General features: G+C 49.0%; 1 protein-coding gene across 18 annotated transcripts in view; it reads right to left on the bottom strand.

The window, feature by feature from the left end:
• The window catches only part of msi2b (musashi RNA-binding protein 2b), a 505,067-nt gene that overhangs the window by 165,803 nt on the left and 317,355 nt on the right, over positions 1-21,909 (bottom strand). For all 18 annotated transcript variants that reach the window (XM_078548150.1, XM_078548151.1, XM_078548152.1 and 15 more), the window contains one exon: positions 814-896. In XM_078548150.1, coding sequence (XP_078404276.1) covers positions 814-896 — 83 coding nt within the window. The remainder of the gene's footprint in view (positions 1-813; positions 897-21,909) is intronic.

Below are 21,909 nucleotides of genomic sequence, written 5' to 3'. Positions count from 1 at the left end.
TAAATCGGGTGGAACACCATTTAAAAGGATCACACACCGACTTAAATGGAAAATGCAGGGATCTGAGCAGCCATTTACACGCTGCTGGAAAATGTTTCCTAAACACAGCAACCCTTTTTTGAGTTCAACAATCCCTTCCTTGGCCTGAATTTCAAACACTTCTTATGACTAAACGCAGTTGATTTTCTTTCATTTTCTAACCCATTAATTCTTTGCTAAGTAACAACAACTCCTGCACTTCAAAGCCGTACAATACAAGATAAAACCCTTCACTGCTTCTTCCCCCTCCTGCCCATGTGTAAGGGTGTGTGTGTGTGTCTGTGTGTGTGTGTGTGCATATATTTGTGTCTGTGTGGCACAGAGCACCTACAGCATTCACCAAACCCGTTCCCTAGATGTTTCTGTGTAATGCCACACGACGGTTATCTACATTTTTATTCCATGAACAAAATTAGACAGAATCTGTGTGAACAGGAGAGTTTTCAAAAGGTGCGCTGGGGGTGGGGGGGGATGTGTTTAACACCTTTCTTTTAATTCGTTTACGGGATGTGGGCTTCGCTGGGCTGGGCCAGCATTTATTGCCAATCCCTAGTTGCCCTTGAGAAGGTGGTGGTGGTGAGCTGCCTTCTTGAACCGCTGCAGCCCATGTGGTGCAGGTACACTCACCCACAGTGCTGTTAGGGAGGGGGGGTTCCAGGATTTTGACCCAGCAACAGTGAAGGAACGGCCGATATATTTCCAAAACCCTGTGACAGAACGTTCCTTCAAACCCAGCCAGGACACTCTCTCTCAAACTCAGTCACGGTCGCTTACCATTTTATTATTGATTTCGTGGAAATGGATTTCACAGACTTTCTCAACAACTTCTTCACTTTCAAAAGTTACAAAGCCAAATCCTGAAAGAGAAGCAGAAAAGGAAAGGAATGTTAGCTGCTGCCACTTAATGACGGCCACCCAGGTTGCTGGTCCCCTCTATTAGGGACCAAGGATCAGACACATTGTAAGGTATCTACACCCGGCCATTAAACTCCATTCACTCAAGCACTAATTAGTCTCCCAAGGACTATTAACATGTAACAAATGCCAGGAATGCACGAACAGCAGGCAGGAACTGTCACTGTGTGCCCCTGAGGCTCTCTGAGTGAAATAATTGGTTTGTCCATCTTTCTTTGGTTCTACCCTCTTCTGCGTTCCCACAGAATCAGCTCACAGACATGACTGCGTATAGTGACCTCACGATTCTCCACCAGGATGAAGATGGTTGGCTATTACCCCCCCCATCACCCCCACCATCAGTCACTCCTGGAGGCCACACACTATTGTAAGTGACTGGATCATGGAGACTCTTTTAAATAGACTCTGTAGACTGCTGCAATGTGCTGCTTAAATAGACTGCTGGGTTTGCTATATAATTCATTCTTTCCTGTAAGTCCAGCCATAAGTTCGCCTCCGTCAAATTCATTCTCGGCTACAGTGGTGTCAATAAACACTCTACTCAGGCACTTGCAGTTGAGGGCGGGGAGGAGGGTATACTTCTTACCAATGGCCCCACCAGCAATGCAGCTGTATAACCATCAGCACAGATGTGCTCCTGAAACAGATTGGACTGGTGAAGTGAGCTTAAATTACCTTCCCTGTCTGTGAAGGCTCTTTTTAAATAGACTCTGTAGACTGGTTGCTGCAATATGCTGCTTAAACAGACACTGTTTGCTGAGTAAATAGACCTTAAAAGACAAACTCATTGCAGTGAAGCCTCCCTCTGAGGCTGACCTTGCTCTTGGTAACAGCTGCTGGGGTAAGAGAGCTGGATCTCCGACAGGACTGTGTCCAAAATATGGTTACTATGCAAATATTTCTTCACTTGCTGTCTTGTTCTACTTAAATTCCATGGACCTGGAGGCTTGGAAAGAACTGTTCTTATCTCCTGCTTTGGTGCATAAATCAGCAACCTTGGGATAAACATGAATTATTAGGGACACAAACTTTGCAAGTTGCTTTGTGAGGCTCTGTGATGTTCACATATACGGCTGGCAAAGGCAAGAAGCCTGAATGTTCCTACTACAGATTGAGGTATCAGGCCGCCACTCCCTTGCGTTCATGAGAAAAGAACTTACATTTCCATAGAACCTTCCAGAAGCTCAGGACGTCCCAAAGCACTTTCCACCAACAATGAATGAAGTACTTTTGAAGTGTACAGTAGTGATCATTTTAACGCAAGAACATTGGAACAAAGGTAGGGTTTGAAAAAAGTACATATGGGTCAGCTTCCAGAGTCCAGCAAACATCCTCCTCCAAATCAAATTGATAAGGGAGCTGAAGTGACCAGCCTGACCATGACAGCTCAGTACCCATCAATGTTTAAATCTCACAACCAAGGAACTGTCCACAGTGATGACCCTTTTCACAATAACATATACTCGGCACCCCCCACCCCCCTGCCTCCCCACCTTCACTGAAGCACTTTAGGAAAAATTCTACCAATAGAAAATGTAAACAGAGCATTAAACCCAGGGCCAACTAATACCTTGCACCCCTGCAATAGTGAAAGGAAGTTAGGGAGAGTCCCTAACACAGCACCTTTGTACTGTGCTGGAGCACTCCATCTGCATCGGGGGTTATTCCCTTTTGCTTTTCTCATGGGATAGGAAATTAGTTCCCCTCTCTTATTGTGGGACAATGGCATAGGCTAAACTCCCACATCGGGACACAACACAATCTAAACCTTCCTTCCAAGTCACAAGAGCCCATCTTGAAAACTTGGCTCCAAATTCTATAATCCTTTGAAGATATTAACCCCAGAACAGCACTACGCTTCATGGGCAGAGACACCGCAGTGCCTGGCTATCGTTATCTCCAACAGGTCACGGAAGTCCACACTCAGCCACTTTTGCTGACCACTGCTGAATGAAGCTGAGTGATGAGTGTGGCTCAAGGGCTACTGCAAGCCACCTGGCACCTGAACGCAACTGCCTGTAGCTTTGGTTTCCATGAATCTGTGCTGTGAAGCAAGCATTTATAGATCACTCCTCAGAATAAAGCATAGCCCGAGGCACTTTATAAATAGGTGCAGGGATGACGGGCAGTGGGCCGGGAAGGGAGTGATTAGGAAAGGTGTCCGAAGGCTTGGTCAGGAAGGTGGGGCTTTGGAGGAAAGTTTTGAAGGTGGAGAGATAGACAGAGATCGCGAGGTGGAGAGATTGAGGGAGGGAGCTGCAGAGTCAAAGGGAACCAAAGGGGAAGGGGTTGTTGGGCGGGGGAAAATACACAGAAAGTGAGAGTCAGGGGAACAGAAGGCTGGGAGGAGATGTAGGGGTCGAGGAGGTTGTAAAGATTGCCAGCAATAAGGCCCTGGAAGAATAAATATCTCAAACAGTGAGAATGGGAGTGATTGGTCAGTGTTGGGATGTCGTGTATGATAGGATACAGCAGAGATTTTAGACCAATTGGACTTTATAGAGGGAGACCAGCAACAACAATCTGCATCCATACAGCACACTTAACAACCTTCACAAGAACGATGAACAAAATTTAGCACAGATCCACATAAGGAGATAATAGAACGGGTGACCAAAAGTCTCGTTAAGAGATAGCTTTTAAGAAGCGTCATAAAGGTGGAGATGGAGGTGCAGAGGTATAAAGAGGGAATTCCAGAGCCTAGGGCCTAGGCAGCTGAAGGCACGGCTACCAACGGTGGAGCGAGTAAAATTGGCCTTGATCAAAAGGTCAGAATTGACCAAGTACAGAGATCTTGGAGGGTTAAATGCAAAATTTTGCAGATGCTGGAAATCTGAAACAAAAACAGAAAATGCTGGAAAAACTCAGCAGGTCTAACAGCATCTGTGGAAAGAAAAACAGAGTTAACGTTTTGAGTCCGTATGGCTCTGAAGAAGAGTTGAAATGTTAACCCTGTTTTTCTCTCCACAGATGCTGTTCGACCTGCTGAGTTTTTCCAGCATTTTCTGATCTTGGGAGGGTTGTTGAGTTGGAGGAGATTAGAGAGCTAGGGAGGGAGGTACAAAGCCATGGAAAGATTTGAAACAAGGATACGACTTTTTTAAATTAAGGTCATGTAGGACCGGGAGCCAATGGAGGTGAACAAGCACCAGGAGCGATTTGTGAACGGGACTTGGTACGAGTTAGAGACAGGGTGAGATGAAGTTTATGGAGGGAGGGTGACAGGGTGCCAACCAGGAAAGCGTTAAAGAACACTCAAGTCTGGAAGCAACGGGCATGAAGTCACATTCAGCAGAATAATTCCCCCAGCCTTGTAAATCAGAGACTCCTTCAACACTTGGAGAAGAGATTTGATAGAGGTGTTCAAAATCATGAGGGGGTGTGGTCAGAGTAGATCGGGAGAAATTGTTCCCATTGCTGGAAAGATCGAGAACCAAAGGCCGAAGAATTAAGGGATTTGGATAAAAGAAGCAACGGTAACATGAGGAAAAGCTTTTTTAAAAAGTGAGTGGTTAGGATCCAGAATGCTCTCTCTGAGTGTGTGGTGGAGGCAGGTTCAATCGAAGCTTCCAAAAGGGAACTGGATAATTATCTGAAAAGGGAGGGCTACAGGGAGGCAATAGGTGAATTGCTCCTTCAGAGAGCCAGTGCAAACACGATGGGCTGAATGGCCTCCTGTGTGTAACAATTCTGCGATGTAGGCATTGCGTTGGAAATTCAACCAACTCAGGGACAAAAAAAAATCTATTCCCACTGCCATTTTGTGCTGTGCTCAATAGACACCCAATGGTAGCAATTTCTACATCACCACGTCATAATGACGTTCCTATCTCCCCTCCCCTTGTGGGAAAAAAAGTGGGTTAACTCTAGTTTATTTAGACTATTTTAGCGCCACCTCAGTAAAATGTTTATTTTAAATGGGTTAACAGCCAAAGTCAAAACAGAGCAGAAGGGAATTCGATGAGAGAGTGCATTAGCCAGCCGGGCTAAAAATAGCAAACAGGAAATTAAGCCCATATCTTGGAGCTTTCATTGGGACCAAAGGGCACCATTGGGCACGCCGGAAATGGGGGTGTGGTCCCTTTAAAATATGGCTGGGATTGTCCTGACAGGTTTGCCAATGGGGCGTGGGGGTGGGGGGGGGGGGACGTCTTTTGGCAGCCACTGCGCTGCCAAACAGAGGCCCCAGTGAAGATCGCTCCAAGCTTCCAATAACGCCGGGCCGGGAGTGTACATTCTCAGCTCTGATGCATCACCAAGCTCTGCAGTGAGGCTTCACTAAGTGCTCAGCAGACGAGCTAAACATAGCATTTTTACACAACATTTCCCGCGCGCTGCATAATTACATTTAATTATAACTGCACACACTTAGGGCGCATTACAGCTTCTGAAAGACAGAATGGAGATTAACCTCTTAGGTTATGTTTTTAAGCGTGTTTTTTATCAACAGAGTATTATTGGAAATTAATCTGCTTTGCGCAGGCCGTAAGTGTGCCCGCCTCCTCCCGGGCCTCAAAACCACCTTCTCCCAACAGCCGACCGGGTTAACTTCAGAAACTGGCAATGGAACAGAGCCCTCGCTGCACTCGCTGTACGCGCCTGTGAGAAACAGGTGCAGCAAAGCCCACTTTCCAGGGCCGGGGTCACCAGGAGAAAAATGCCCCGGCTGGAATTGGGTCAGACCAGCATTTTTTCCAGCAGCTACCGAAAACAGACGTTAGGCCCCTTGCGTGGGTGATGCCTCCATGGCCCAATAGGCCGACACCAGCTCCAGGCTGGTAAAGTGAAGAGTGATCACTGATCGGAGGCACACAAGGAACCATAGGAAAGGATTGGCCCCGTCAGGGGATGAGGAAAGAAAATTGCAATAAAATAAATTGAGGGGCAAAACAAATTTCTCAGCGGAGGTCCTGCGTGATTCTTTGTGGAAAGAATGTGCAGCGTGTGTGTGTGTGTGTGTCCGTGCGCACCTCAATTCCAGTGCATGAGAAAACCTGCATTGACCTAGCGTCTTTCACATCCTTTGGACAGCCCAAAGCACACTGCAGCTAACGCATGACCTTCGAAGTACACTCTCAGTTATTTTGTCAGCAAATGCTGAGACCACGTTGCGCACAGCAAGGTTCCACAATCAGCATTCGGGTAAACGACCGGTTAATCTCCCTCCGGCGGTGCGGGCTGAACGAGGAAATTCAGCCAAAACACTTGAAGAACGCCCAGCTCTTCATTGAATAATGCCACACGATTAACTTTCATCTGAGCAAGAGAGCTGAAAGTCTCATGGCTCCTCAGACAGTGCAGCACTCCCTCAGTACTGCACTTAAAAGTCAGTCCTATGTTTAGGCGCTCAGCTCCTACCTAGAGTGGGGCCTGAACCCACAACCTCAAGGGGGCAAGAGTCCTATGAGATATGTTTGTAGTTGCCATGTAGCACAACTTCAAATAAAAGCCACTTTGAAGACTTTTGACCAATCACCAATCCCACCTTGGTCACTCTCCCGCCTCCACCCCCCTCATGTCTTCCAACTACACAATGGGCAAAAAAATCCAGGGTGTTTCTGATCACATCCCCAACTGGATTCCTTGGAAACTTCACTTCCTGCCTGAATGGATTCCTCTGCCTTATCCCTGGACATCCCATTGTGAAAAAAGCCCCATAAAAAACTGGGGTGGGGGGGGGGAACTCTGACCTCACTCACAGCAGTTCCTGCCCCTGAGTGCTGACACATGCAGCAGAACGTTAGGGCTAGCTCAGTCCTCAGCAGCACCACGCAGCTGGCCTGTCAGTCACTGTTACTTCTAGTCAGCTCAGACCGTGCCAGAGCCACTCACATGGCGGGCCTGTTACTGGCTAAGAATTAACGAAACCCTCTCACAATGCCCATCACCTTTCATTGCCAACTGTGAGCTTTCACTTTTAACGAGCGCCAAATAAAATGGTTTTCCAAAACAAAAGTTAAATCAAAATACAAGGAAGCTCAGTTCCAAAACCCCACTGCCCATATTCCCGCTCGCGCCAAATGCCGTACCCACAATCCCTGTGTTCGCTGGCCTAAATCAACCGCTGGTCTGCCCGATGCCTCAATTTAAAAAATTCTCCTCCTCATCTCTCCACGGCCTCAACCCCTTCCTGTCTCTGAAATCTGCACCAGCTCTACAACCCTTTGAAATCTCTGCATTCGTCCAATTCTGGCCTCTAGTGCATCCCCCATTTTAACTGGTCCACCACTGGGGGCCATGTCCTCAGCTGCCAAGGCCCTAGCCTCTGGAATTCCCTCTCTAAATCTCTCCGCCTCTCTTTCCTCTTTTAAGACGTTCCTTAAAACTCATCTCTTTGATAAAACTTTAGGTCACCTGTCCTAATATTCCCTTAAGGGGTTAGGGTGTCAGATTCTTTTTGATAATGCTTCTGTGGAGTATCTTGGGACGTCTCGCTATGTTAAAGGCACTATATAGACGCAAGTTGTTGTTGTCAAGATACACATTGACTCCGCTGGACTCGAGGGCAACTACAATAAGCAGAATGATTCGTCTTGCCGGGTGAATAAAGGAGTGACTAAGCCTGATGACACGTCAGATGGGCTTTTGTCTCTCAGCACTGCCCTTGGAAGAGAGGCGGAGAATCCTCAACCTCCAGCCACAGACCTACCAACTCACTCATGATTCACGCTCACACTGCTGACCAATGCCTCACATTGTGTTTCCATCAGGCCAGTTAAAAGGAATAAAAAAAACAAATTGCATTTCTGTAGTGGTGGCGGCATAGTAGCATTGTCACCAGACTGCTAATCCAGAAACTCAGGGGTAATGCTCTGGGGACCCGGATTCAAATCCCACCAAGGTAGATAGTGCAATTTGAGTCCAATTAAAAATAAGATCTGGAATTAAGTAAAACCATGAAACCATTTCCGGCTGTCGTAAAAACCCATCTAGTTCACTAATGTCCATTAGGGAAGGAAATCTGCTGTCCTTACCTGGTCTGGCCTACATGTGACTCTTAAATGCCCTTGGAACAAGGGCAATTAGGGGTGGGCAATAAATGCTGGCTTGGCCAGTGATGCCCACATCCTGTGAATGAATTTTTTTTTTTAAAATGTCCCATGGCACTTTACAGCCAGTGAAGTATTTTTTTTGAAGTGTGGTTGTTGTTTTAATGTAGGGTGAAGGGATCAATGGATCAACAGCCCGGCTGATCACCAAGAGCGACTGATCGGGTGATTAGAAGGCAGCAGTGCCCACCCACCATCCCCAAACTACAAACCCTCACCACACACCCCCTGCCCCCCCCGGTGTCCACAATCAAACCCACATCTACCCTCCCCTACAGCTCGCACGGAACAGCCACTTAAATAATGAGCAGCCCTCCTACTCTCCTCTCCACTGGACCGGTGAGCTATGAAACAAAATGTTATTCTCTTCCAGTTGTGGCTCTCAACCCATCACCAGCAGCCTGAGTGGGACACTGGTGAAATGTTAAGAAACCAACACTGCCCAACAATGCAGTCAGTGAATCGCTCCACCAGGAGTCTTTACGATTAGCCAATTCAGAGAATTGGACAGCCCATTGGCAAGATCACTCCCCATTCATGCACGGGCTGCAGCAGGTTAACCACGCTATCACTGACACTGGGTGGCAGGGGGGGTTGTGAAATTCACTACTTTTAGGCAAAGTGGCAAACAAGCCCCCAGCCACCCTCCCTCCACCTCCCCCCCCCCACCCCAGCACATTGCCTGGTGGGCCCATCATCGAGACAGGGAAACACACGGACACAGGGTATGGATGAAGGGAGGGGAGGAGAGGAGCAGAGAAAAGAAGGGAGGAAAAAGGATAGGGGGAGCAAAGAAGGGGTAGAGGAAAAGTGAGGGCGAGAGAGAGGATGGGGAAGGGAGGGAGAAGAGTGAGTGGGGGGGGAGGAGGGAAGAGTGGGGGGGAGGAGGGAAGAGTGGGGGGGGAGGAGGGAAGAGTGGGGAGGAGGAGGGAAGAGTGGGGGGGGAGGAGGGAAGAGTGGGGGGGAGGAGGGAAGAGTGGGGGGGGAGGAGGGAAGAGTGGGAGGAGGGAAGAGTGGGGGGAGGAGGGAAGAGTGGGGGGGAGGAGGGAAGAGGAAGGGGGAAGAAGCGAGATGGGGAAGGGTACAAAGGATAGGGATGGGAGAGAAGAGGGGGGAAGGGAGGAGAGGAAAGAGGGGATGTGTGAGAGAGAGAGAGAGAGAGAGGGAGAAGGTAGAGGGGAATCAAGCCCACATTCCATCATTCTATTCACCCACACTGGGAGCAGGACATACCAACCAAAATGACATCAGCCCAATGTCATACCTAATCTCATCACCGTGGGGAAAAATCTCCACGGATTCTGGTCGAATTGGGAGCCAGCCACTGAATAAACAAATGATTAAACTGTGGCGGAGACAAAGATTTTTACACACAGACTCTGACATTTTTTTCTGTGGTTGTCAGAAATCCTGATGCAGACAGGACGGTTCCTGGGAAAATCTCAGCTCAGTTGGCAGGAGTCGGACTGTGTAACCTTGTCGTGACCCAGACAGTGTCAATGAGGGGCTGCATGCAGGTCCAGGAATCTGATAAACAATAGACACAAAGGTTCCTGCAGATTTGAGTGGAAGTGTGTGGAAGAGAAAGTGGAAATAAAAGTGACACAGTGAAGTGGAGTGTGAGTGAGTAATTGAGTGTGAAAGAGAGGGAGAATGTAGTGAAAAGGGGGAGGGGGGCAGGAGGGAAGAAGACAAGATCAATAAGGCCTCTTTAAATTCCACCAATACTGGGTTACCTCATCTATATCTTTCAACCCAGTTTCCTGTCTCTTTTTAAAGTATTACCGTTTTTGTTAACCCAATGCAAACCAAAATGTTATTTTCTCCCCTCTGGAAGAATTGATGTTTGCTGCTCACAGTTCCATGAGCTGCTCTACACGGGTAAGTGACCATTCTGCACGTGTAAGGCATGCCAGTCAATGCCAGCGTTCTATCTGACTGAGTCAGTGAGGCTCAGCTGCTGGCGTTATCATGTTACTGTGTGTGGGAGCTTCCTGTGTGCAAATTGGCTGCTGCATTTCCTACCTTACAATCGTGATTAAACTTGTGAAATGCTGCAAGACTCCCAGTGGTCATGAGAGGCGCCATATCAATGCAAAACTTCCTTTTTTTGTTGAGGGCAGGCATCACAACAGACCTGATCCCCTCTTCAGCCAACATCCACTTTGCAACGGTGGGGTGGGGGTGGGAGTCAGTGACCAGGATCAGGAATTTCAATTTTTTTTCCTTTCTTCTCCTCCCCATATCCAGGGACACTGAAACCAACTATCAAGCCTGGGAAACATCTTGGCCTGTGTCAGACGGTGGGGAGGACTCTGGGTTATTCTGACTAGGGAACAAAACTAGGGTCTAGCTAGCTGGAGAATCCCCAATAAACCGGGCCATGGTGCTAAGTCCAAAGTGTTATCTCTCCCCATGCAGGAGAAGTTCGTAATGAAGTCCTAAGTGCCAGCTCTAGCTCAGTGGCAGTCTCTTGTCTCAGAGGCAGGGGGTTGTGCGGTGAAGAGCCACCTTAGAGACTAGAGCACAAAATCCAAGACCAGTCCTCAAGTGCAGTACTGAGGGTGTGCTGCACTGTCAGAGCTGCCGTCTTTCAGATGAGATGTTAAACCAAGGCCTCCCAATAGCACTATTTCGATGAAGGGCAGGAGTTCTCTCCATGACATCCTATCCAATAATTATCTGGCGCAAAAGAAAAACGAGACAATCATTTATCTCATTGCTGTCTCTGGGAGCTTGCTGTGCTCAAATGTCCACAATGACTGCATTGGCTGCCACGCACACTGGGACATCCTGAGGCACTGCATAAAGGCAAGTTTTTGTTTCTTTTTAAAGACACCTTCTTGCCTTCCCAGGAAGGTGTCGCTGGTTCATGGGGTCCCTGCGTGGTTCAATGGCAAAGCCGGCAGTTAATTCTTGCTGGACTGGCTGAGTTTGGCCAGGCCCACGATCAGGGCGTTAAGAGTTTGGCACTTGGCCCCAACATCCAGGCAGCCGTTTGGCGTTGGTATAGAGGCATTCCATCCAAAGACTACCAAGTCAAAGCATGTGATACTCGCTTCCCTTCCTGTTGGCAAATGGTCCTGAGTAGCCCAAGCTATGAGGAGGTAGGTGGGGTGTGGATGGCATTGCAACAGTTGTCACAAGCCAAGGGTTTTGTTGGACTGCCGTAACTGTTCGTAATACTGCTTTAGATGAAAGCCTTTTTTTTTTGTGTGTTGCTACTGGGGGTGTGGGGCGTAGAGGGGGGGTGATTAAAATGTAAAGAGATTGGCACCAATTTGGATTCAACCTCAAGCAAGCAGACCCTACCAATGAGCACAGGCACAGAGCGAGGGCCAGGGCCGCACATCTGTGCACGGGATGTGCAAAGCTGTTCTCTGTCTTGTTGCTCTATTGATGGTCCCTTCCTTGGCTGCTTTGGGCTGGGGACGTCTCATGGGTATCGGGTGCCCTCTGTCAGCTCACACAATTGGTCAGTGTTCATGTGCCATCTCGATAGTGAATGTCAGAGGGTCTTTAAGTGGGGAGGAGGGAGGTTAGGGAAGGGATGGAACAGCACGATCAAACCTATTGCTGTTCGCCCACCTCCTCTCCCTGCTGATGTCTGCATGCTTACACTCATAAGCTCACACACCAATTTGGCTGCCTCTTTAGTGCCCTCTGAAGTGGCCTAGCAAACCTCTCAGTTAAAAAGAAAGACTTGCATTTATATAGCGCTTTACACAACCACTAAATCTCTCAGAGCACTTTACAGTCAGTGAAGTACTTTGGAAGTGTAGTCACTGCTGTAACTGTCTGCCTCAGAAGGTGGTGGAGGTGGGGTCATTGAATATTTTTAAGGTAGACGGATTCTTATTAGGCAAGGGAATCAAAGGTTATCGGGGGTTAGATAGCAATGTGGAAATTGAAACACAAGGAGACCAGGCATGATCTTATTGAATGGCAGAGCAGGCTTGAGGGGCCGAATGGTCTTCTCCTGTTCCTATTTCTTATGTTCTAGTCAATTTGTGCACAGGAAGCTCCCACAAAAAGCAATGTGATAATGACAAGATAATCTTTTTTTTATGATGTTGATCGAGGGATAAATATCAGCCAGGACAACAGGGCTAACTACTCTGCTCTCCTTTGAAATAGTCTCAAGGGATCTTTTACACCCACCTTGAGCAGGCTAATGGGGCTTCTGTTTAGTGTCTCATCTGAAAGGCTGCACCCTCCCTCGCAGTACTGCACCGGGGGTGTCGGCCTGGATTTCTGTGCTCAAGCCCTGGAGCGGGACTTGAATGTCGAACCTTGTGTTACATCTGGGTAATTGGGGATGGGCAATAAATGCCAGCTCCCTGCTTTCTACTCTTAATGTCCCCATTAGCACATTTCTTAGCTGATATCACCACCGTCAACACCTCTTTGTTCTTTTGTCTGAGACATCTTTTGGCTATCTCCACCTATCACTGGCTCTTTATCCAGCTCTACCTGTCCCACCCCCCCACCCCTTAAACCAGCTTATATTTTACCTCTTTTCTATTTTTCCTTAGTTCTGACGAAGAGTCATACGGACTCGAAACGTTAACTGCGTTCCTCTCCGCAGATGCTGCCAGACCTGCTGAGTTTTTCCAGGTACTTTTGTTTGTGTTTCAGCTTCGCTTGGGTTGCCCACGTCCTGAGGATGAACTGAAAACCCCAATTGTCAAGGTGGCGATTTTGAACCTAGGCTGTCAGCTGCCCACTTGGAGTTGAGGAGTTTCCGACAAAGCCACCACGTACCATGGTGCCTTGAGTGACCCTTAAAGGCTTCTCGCAGGGTCCCTATCGGGGGCGGCGGGGGGGGGGAGGCCTCACAGAGCCTGGGGTCCAGCACGTTGCTCAGAAATGTAATAGAAGCTCAAAACTGAGACAGAAGCATTATGCACAGGCAGGCACCATGTAACGCTAAGTGGATGGGACAGGCGGACTGCAGTAGCCATCTGGCCCCTGTATCAGAAAATGTTAATGTGTATTGAGACAGGCACCAGTGATTGTTGTACATCCTTTGCTGTTACACTCTGAAGACCACGATGGGGAACTCCAACATCTGCTGGCTGAGGTTCACTCGCTGAGCTCCGAGCAGGACTGGGAGCGAGGAAATCCAACTCGGGGCAGTAGAAGGTGCGGTGAAACTTTGGTTTACAAGAAAACCTCAGGAGACCTCGGCCGGGGGTTATGGAGGGGGCAAATAAAACAAAAACAAAAGCAGCAACTTAACCTGTTCCGGAAATTTTTCAGCAGTCCACGCTAGGAATTCCTGGGCAGAGCTAACTCTTGCGTGGAAGCAGCAGGCCTCAGGGAATTCAGACCCCATAACCAGCCAGATAAACATACTAGAAAGATAACTCTTTGTTTTGTACTGTGAGCGCCTTCACCTACGCTGTGTGTTTGGATCAGTTCTTGATCTAAACGTCCTCGAGCATCCTCGAGGCCCCGAAAGCAAGGCTTGCCCTGCCTCAGGCTGCAGAGCTCACTTCTCTCTTCTTCCTGGCAGACATTATCTGACTGGAGTCCTCACCTCCTGTCCCCAAGACAGGAACGGGCATCATCGTGAAGGGCAGGCTGGGAGGTTTCGCTAACTCTGGTAGGGAGATAGTCGAGGGAGTTCCACCACACGACTTCCTACCTCTCTGCCCTATCCCCCAATTCTGCCATTGGTCACCCGACCCATCCATCTCCGTGGCGCCCTGCCTTCCCTCAGCCAATGGGAAAGTCAGCTGACTTCTTGATCACCCCAAACGGTTCATTCTCGACCCGCCATCTCCAACATCTTAATAACAAACTTTTAAAATTGTTCAAAGCAAAAAAGAACATAAAGGCCTGCATTTATATAGTGCCTTTCACCACCTCTGGATGCTCCAAAGTGCTTTACAGTTAATGGATACTTTAGAAGTGTGGCCACTGTTGTAATGTAGGAAAAGCAGCAGCCAATTTGTGCACAGGATGCTCCCAAAAACAGCAATGTGATAACAACCAGGTAACCCGTTTTAGCGATGTTGGCTGAGGGATAAATATGGATCAGGACACTGGGGATAACTCTCCAGTTCTTCATCAGAATATTGTCTTGGGGATATTTTACCTCTATCTTAGAGGGTAGATATGTCAACTGAAAGATGGCACCACTGACAGGTCAGCATTCCCTCAGCAACGCACTGTAGTGCCAACCCAGATTTTTGTGCTCATGAGTCTGGAGTGGGACTTGAACCCGTTGCGTTAGAGGTAAGAGTGTTATCAACTGAGGCACAGCTGATGCAGAAGGAAAGGGAAAGCAATTTTGTTTAATATCCCCTTATGATTTTTCTCCTGCATTTTTGCCCACAGCAGGGTCCTGGAGATTAATCTGAAATTGGAAGACACACAAAAGAAGGAAAAAAATGCGCATTTCATGAGCTTGGGACATCCCAAAGCACATTACAGCCAATGAAGTACTTCTGAAGTGTAGTCACGGCTGTAAAGTCAGATAATCCTGGAGGGCTGGCCACCCTATATGCAGAATGTTCTGGAAAGCAATATGCTCAATCATTAAAACATAGCTGGAGCGTGTTAAGTTTTTTTTTGAAGGCGTATTGCACCGTCTCCAGCGCTGTATTCACTGAATAATTCACAGCCCCACCTGTAACAATGGGAAATGCCAGCCCCAGAGGAGGAGACTACGTGGAGACTGACAGAGTCCCAGGTGACCATGGGAGAGGCTCCCGAGGCAGTCACACTCTCCACCTCACAGCTCCAAATATTCTGTGACAACAAATTGGCCCTTTTTTTTTTTGCTGGGATGCTTTTCTCTCCTGGCAACAAGGCCCACTGAGGTTAAATCAGAGTTTACACAGCATCATCAGATTGCCAACCACAGGCAGTGCAGGACAGCAGCCACCTGATAGTGGCCTGGGTGGCTCTACGACCCTCAGACTCCAATAGGTGTTCCTCCTGCAGCAGCCACCGCCTTCGGAGCTGCTCGCCTCCGACTGGCCAGCAGCTCCCCGGTAGGCGAGGCTTCCATCCTCAGGGTCCCAATTCCAGGTGAAGGCCCACTGCTGTCCTCGCCATTGCCTGATTAGCTAGTGGCTTGCTGGGCCATCCCAAAAAGAGGCAGCGCAGATTTCTCGCCAGCTCTCCAGCCGGCGGGCGAGGCTCCCCAACCCCTCAGTAAGATTCCACCCCCTCACTCCCCAAAGCCTGTCCACCATCTACAAGGCACAAGTCAGGGGTGTGATGGAATACTCCCCGCTTGCCTGGATGAGTGCAGCTCCCACAACACTCGAGGAGCTCGACACCATCCAGGACAAAGCAGTCCACTTGATCAGCACCCCATCCACAAACATTCACTCCCTCCACCACCGACGCACAGCAGCAGCAGTGTGTACTATCTACAAGATGCACTGCAGGAATTCACCAAGACTCCTTAGACAGCACCTTCCAAACCCATGACTTCTACCACACAGAAAGGCAAGGGCAGGAGTCACATGGGAACATCACCACCTGGAAGTCCCCCTCCAAGTCACTCACCACCCTGACTTGGAAATATATCGCCGTTCCTTCACTGTCGCAGGGTCAAAATCCAGGAACTCCCTCCCTAACAGCATTGTGGGTGTATCTACACCACATGGACTGCAGTGGTTCAAGAAGGCAGCTCACCACCACCTTCTCAAGGGCAATTAGGGATGGGCAATAAATGCTGGCCCAGCCAGCGAAACCCTCATCCCATAAACAAAGGAAAAAAGAGCCCACCTCATGGTCAGACAGTCTGAGCATTTGATGATTTGAGCAACGAGCTTCTCCATTCCAGGAGATTACTAAACACAGTAAAGGACCCAATGGGCAGAATTACATAGAACAGCACAGAAGCAGGCCACTTGGCCCATCTCAGCTGCGCTAGTGTTTATGCTCTGCACAAGCCTCCTTCCACCCTTCTTTATCTAACCCTATCAGCATATCCTTCTATTCATTTCTCCTTCATCTGTTTATCTAACCTCCCCTTAAATGCATCAAGTGCTATATCATGTCCGACACCCACTTCCTAAAGATAAAGTAACTCTCAGAGTCTGACATTATTTATTGCTCACCCAAGTTTTATAACTCTCTAGGACTGTAGTGGGAGAGTGTTCTACACATGGTGGGCAGAATTTAGCCCACCGTCCAACCGGTGGGAACCCCACGTCACTTCTCTGCAGAAGGCCCGACGAAATTTAAAAGCAACCAGGCACTCACCCGGGCAGCATTAAGATCTCAAGACCCCAATGCAGAAATCCTGCCCCCGAGAGCTGACGGCCAATCAGAGGCTGGCAGCTGTCCATTGCCGACAGCGCCACTGGGAGTGGTGGCCGCTGCTGGTAATGCTCTGAGGTCTTCACCATTGCTGGGTCCCTGGAGGCTGACAAGTGGGATGGGATGGAGTCACGGGGAGGGGGTCACCGCCGAGGAAGGACTGGTGGGAAGTCAGATACCAGGGCAGGGTGGTGGCTTTAAGTAGCTGCAGCTCCTCCACTTTCCAATGCCGGATCCCCCAACCGGGTACTGAGCGCTTATCAAGGAGGAACACCCCGGTAGGCCGCTGTCAAACACAACAGGGTTTGCTGAGCAGCCTTTGGCAGGCATGGAAGACCTGTGTGAGTCCCGTTAAATCCCTGTGGGCTCAGGGATTATTGGCTCTAAATGGTTTGTTAGTGAGTCTTATTGACATTCCACAACCAATGGGCAGGATTCCTGCGCCAGGTCCTTCCTGCCCCTCCACCACTCCCCCCGCTAACTTTTATCGGATGTGGGTACTCCTGTTCCATTATCCCGGCACCTTGCAACCCCCTCGCTTCCCCCCACCATCATGCCCGCCCTGGCAGACTTCATAAAATTCCACCCAGTGTGGGCACTAAACCCTTCATCCACAAGTCCAAAAGGAGCTGGTGTTTTTTTCATTCATTTATGGGATGTGGGTGTTGTTGGCAAGGCCAGCATTTATTGCCCGTCCCTAATTACCCTTGAGAAGGTGGGAAACTATCCCCTCCTCCAGGACCTTGCCCCATAGTCAGATCCCTCTGGTGTCTTCCCCACAGATCCCCAGGTTCCTCCCCCTCAGGAAAAAAAAGACACCCAAGTCTCTCCCCGTAGACACCCATCCCTCCCACGACATCCCCCTAGGTCGAGACTCTGGCTACTGGTGGATAAATATTCACCGCATCAGGTGTCAACCTCCTTCCATATAGATGGACTGCTCCTTCCCATCCCAGCCCCATTCCCACCCTTCCATCTCCTCCCACCCCCCACCTACCCAACCACCATTCCCATACACCACTCCCATCCCTGCTCCCACCTTGCTGTCTCACTTTCCTCCTTTTTGCTCTCCCTCTCCCCTCTCCTGACTCCCACGTTCCTTCCGCACTCCCATTCTCCCTCCACCACCAGTCCCCCACCTCATCCACCGTTAAGATGCTGACCTTTAGTTTACCCTCACTGACACTGATGATGGAGACCCATGGAGGCTGATGGACACTGACGGAGAGGAAGAGGGTTGCTCGGCGCTAGAGGCAGTAGAATGGAAGGAAGGGTAGGGAGGGTAGGTAAAAACCTCGCCCCAAGAACACCCAATGCCCGGGTAATCGGGCTCCTTGCCCACTTCCCCTCTCAATCCGTCCACCCTGCCCTGCTAACAAATCACAAATCCCACTGAAGGAGCAGAGCGCTCTGCCTCTTCAGGAGAGATGCCAACAAATCTGAGTTCGGAAGGAGAGTCACACGGGACTCGAAACGTTTGCTCTGTTTCTCTCTCTCCGTTGATGCTGCCAGACCTGCTGAGCTTTTCCAGCACTTTCTGCTGTTTTTTTCCTCAGGTTTCCAGCATCCGCAGCGTGTTGCTTTTACAATACGCCAACAAAACCTGTCCGATGTGTAATCTGTCACCACATATTGGGGATTAACATCTACTCCTGAAACATTACTGTCTTCTGCTGGATGCGAGGTCTAATTTATGGTTTTATGACAACAGCAGCGCCGACACACCATCTGTTGCCGGGGCTTTGAGTCCGATGCAAGCGGACAGCTGAGCTGTTTATGAGCTGTAACTGGGCACAGACCAGCAGCAAGGAGCCATGGCCATGATAGCTCATTTGCATCTCTGCAGCAGACATGACTAAAACACCGGTGCGTGCCTTACACTGCAGTTCAGATGGGAAAAAGTCAGTGGAGGAGTTTAACCCATCACTGTGGCGCTTTATGAGCTTCACTCTCAGCCTCTAATCGAAGGAGTTTCACTTTCCAAGGGTCTGCGCTGACTTCCGCCCTCTTCTCACATCTTTTGTGTCCTCCGACCCCCGCCGCTCGCGTCATTCTCACGTCCAGCGAGGGAAGTCGGGTGCCCTGCTTCCAGGTCTCTGAGCGGCTAACATTGTCGAATTCTCGCCCTTGTTTCCACATCCCTCCATGTCCTCTCCATCTTTGTTTCTCCTCCAGCCCTGCAGCCCTCTGAGATCGCTGCACTCCTTCAATTCTGTCCTCTCGAGCACTCCACCATTAACAGCCGTGCCTTCAGCTTCCAGGGCCTGAAGCTCTGCAATTCCTCCACCCCCAAACCTCCCCGTCTCTCTGTCTCTCTCTCTCTCTCTCTCCTCCTTTAAGGCACTCTGTAAAACCTACGTCTTTGAACAATCTTTTGATTACCTCATGACTGAATATCTCATGTTTTGTTCGATAACATTCTTGGGATGGTTAACTGTGTTCAAGGCACCATATAAATGTCAGTTGTTGTTAAGGGGGGTAAGTGAGAGAGGCTCAGAGTGCATAACTTTTTCACTTCCTCCTCATATCTTGCCCATCTCTCTCCTCCGCTGCCTGACAGCACAACAGAAACTGGGGCCGGGATTTTCCGGCCCCCATCACGGGGGGGACGATGTCCTGACCAGAGGCCCACAGACTTGCGGCAGGACCAGACGATCCTAGCGGCGGGCGGGTGTGGGAAAATCCCGCCTCGGGCGCACGAGAGGAGTGAGTGACCGTGTGAATCCACATCAATCCGTCCGCTGTTTGCAATGAGAGGTCACTGGCACTCTTCACATGCGCCGTGAAGCAAGGTGGCATCTCTCCGACTGGGCCCTTCACCTCTCAGGCCCTTCTGCATCAGGCCCTTAGGTCACTGCGCGCAACCTATCCCACCCAGCGAAACCAAAAAGCCGCTGGGAATGGGGGTGAAGGTGGTCCAGTCTGGCTGGTCGACACAAAGTCTTCCCAAATCTCTGCATGGCCTGACTGAGCCCAAAGGCTTCATGGTGCAGGGTGGTAACCATGGCAACGCCATCAATGGCTGAGTACGCGGGAGACAACAGGGCCCAGAGGCCTCGTATAGAGCCTGAAATTAATTAAGAACATTTTTAAAAAGGGGAAAACACAGTACGAGCGGACGTCAGTGTCATGTGATGGGCTACATTGTTGCCAAGTAAATTCAACTTAGGAAGAGAGAAGTTTGGGCTTGCTGCTTTGGTGCTTTGAATATTGAGGACAGGGGTCAATTCCTTGAGGAACCGGCACATTCAAGGGTATTGACGTAGGCCTCAGCCAACAGCTCTGTGGAGACAGATCATGCAAGTCGAAGAAGACATGAGTGATAAAGAAGCTGCTTCTTTTCACACTGCCTGGCACCAATCAAGAAAGCTGTAAAATCACCATCAGCAGAAGCGTAGATGAGCAACTCGAGTACATTTGCACCTTAACACGCCCAAGACAAGTGGGGCTTTGTGAGTGACAGTCACACGCCTGGCTGTCCAGGGCTCATTATCAGCAAGGTACAGCTGACAGCCTATCCAGCGCCTGGCCCTCTCCAACTCTCGCTGATTCAGCTTGTTTAGCGCCATGTGTGTTTTATATACGCTGTAAATGTCAATTTAAAGGTGCCTTTTCCCTGAACAATTACACCTAACAGTTGCTCAATTGGTAGCGCTCCTGTCCCTGAATAAGAAGGTTTAGGTTTCAAGTCCCACTCCAAAGCCTTAAGCACAAAAATTACGGCTGACGCTTCCAGTACCTTACTGAGGGAGTGCTCTTTCTGATGGGGCGTTAAATTGAGGCACCCTTCTGCCCCCTTAGGTGGATGTGAAACATCCCATGGCACTATTTCAAAGCAGAATAGGGGAGTTCTCCCTGTGTCTTTGGCAATATTTATCCCCTAATCAACATCAGAAAAACAGATTATCTGGTCATTACCACAGTGTTGTTTGTGGGAGCTTGCTGTGTGCAAATTTGGCTGCTTTGTATCCTACATTACAACAGTGACTACACTTCAAAAGTACTTCTTTGGCTGTAAAGTGCTTTGAGGCGTCCTGTGGTCATGAAAAGCACAACATAAATGCAAGCTTTTCTTTAGTTAACAACAGAAAAGTTGATATACTTCTTGATTGAATGATACTCCTGTCACAAGTAGCATACCTGACCGTTCAGCTTCTGACGTGGGAGGGAGAGTGATAAATATGCAGAGGGAAATGAAGGGAAAAGGAACAGAAATGGAAAAAGAGAGTGAAAAATAGAAGGGGCAGGGTCATGTGGACTCTGTGTGATAATATGATATGTTGGAACAGTTCTGCATCTCTCCCCATTTCAGTTTCATTGGCTTGGGGCAATTGTGCCAATATAACCTAACTTACATTAATCCCCAAAGTCACAATTAAACCTCAAGAAGGGGCAAAGCGATGGAGAGAAAATGAGAGTGAAGTGAAACTGAGAAGGAGAGAGAAAAGAGAGGCATAGAAACAACCTGCATTCATATAGCATCTTTCACAGCCTCAGGATGTCCCAAAATGTATTTCCAGCCAATGAAGTTTCTGAAGTATGGTCAGTGCTGTAATGTGGGAGGAGGGAGAGAGAGAGAAGAAAGATACAGGCACAGGTGACCATCTTTCCCACTTAGGTGCAGGACAGTCTGATTCAAGGGAGGGGCATTTGTAAAACTCCAGTTTCCCATTGGTGCGTTGACAACTGCCTGGTGTGAATGAAGACCTCAACCCTTGTGCTCTTAAGCAGCTGCCCACAACTCTGAGAAGCTTCTTCAATGTCCAAACCTACCCAGCTTTGAACAAGGTAAAAAAACACACACACACACACACACACACACAGATGGACAGAGGCAGACATAAAGACACACACACACCAACATGCAAACAGATAGGCATGGGTGCACACAGAGAGACATACACGCGCATGGACACGGGACTGTACTATGACAGGGTCTACTCTCCCACTCAATTTATACATTTTTCGGGTCCAATAATTAATTGTTAGTCCTTTCAAGCACTTCTCGAAACTGGCTAATCGCTGTCACAATGAATCACATCCCAAGGGAGAGAGACTGTGAGAGTGAAACAGAGAAAATCTACCCTGGTATCTGCATCTTGATATAAAATTCCCGGATTGTCACATATCACAGTGTCAAAAGTGTAACAAAAAGCAATTTCACACGTTTTCTTTCCAGATATTGAATTGGGAATCAGCACCTGTCAATCTACAGGCTTCCTTCTCCAGCTGTAGAAAGCCTCAGGATGTACCAAATTGCAGCAAACAGAGCCTGGCAGGGGCATAGGGGGTGGGGGTGCAGCACCCAAAGCAGGCGGCACACCCAGCATGGCTAAGGATAACTTGCTTGACCACTGCAGTGCCAGGGGATCTTTCACATCCATCTGAAAGACCTGACAGGGGGCCTCAGGATAATGTCTCAAATGAAAGGCAGCACCCCCGCCCCACACAAAAGCACAGTGCTCGCTCGCTCACTCAGTATTAGATTTTGTGTTCTAGTTTCTGGAGGGGGACTCGGACACATCACGACCTCCTGACTCGGAGGTGAGCGTGCTACCCACAGAGCCACAGCTGGCCCCGCCCGAGTGGCTTTTACACTGTTCTTGTGAACGTCACCTGG

Source organism: Cetorhinus maximus, chromosome 9 (genome assembly GCF_964194155.1).
Source record: "Cetorhinus maximus chromosome 9, sCetMax3.hap1.1, whole genome shotgun sequence".
Classification (NCBI taxonomy): Eukaryota; Metazoa; Chordata; class Chondrichthyes; order Lamniformes; family Cetorhinidae; genus Cetorhinus; species Cetorhinus maximus.
The sequence above is the reverse complement of the archived record's forward strand: the minus strand, read 5'-3'. Positions and strand labels throughout refer to the sequence as shown.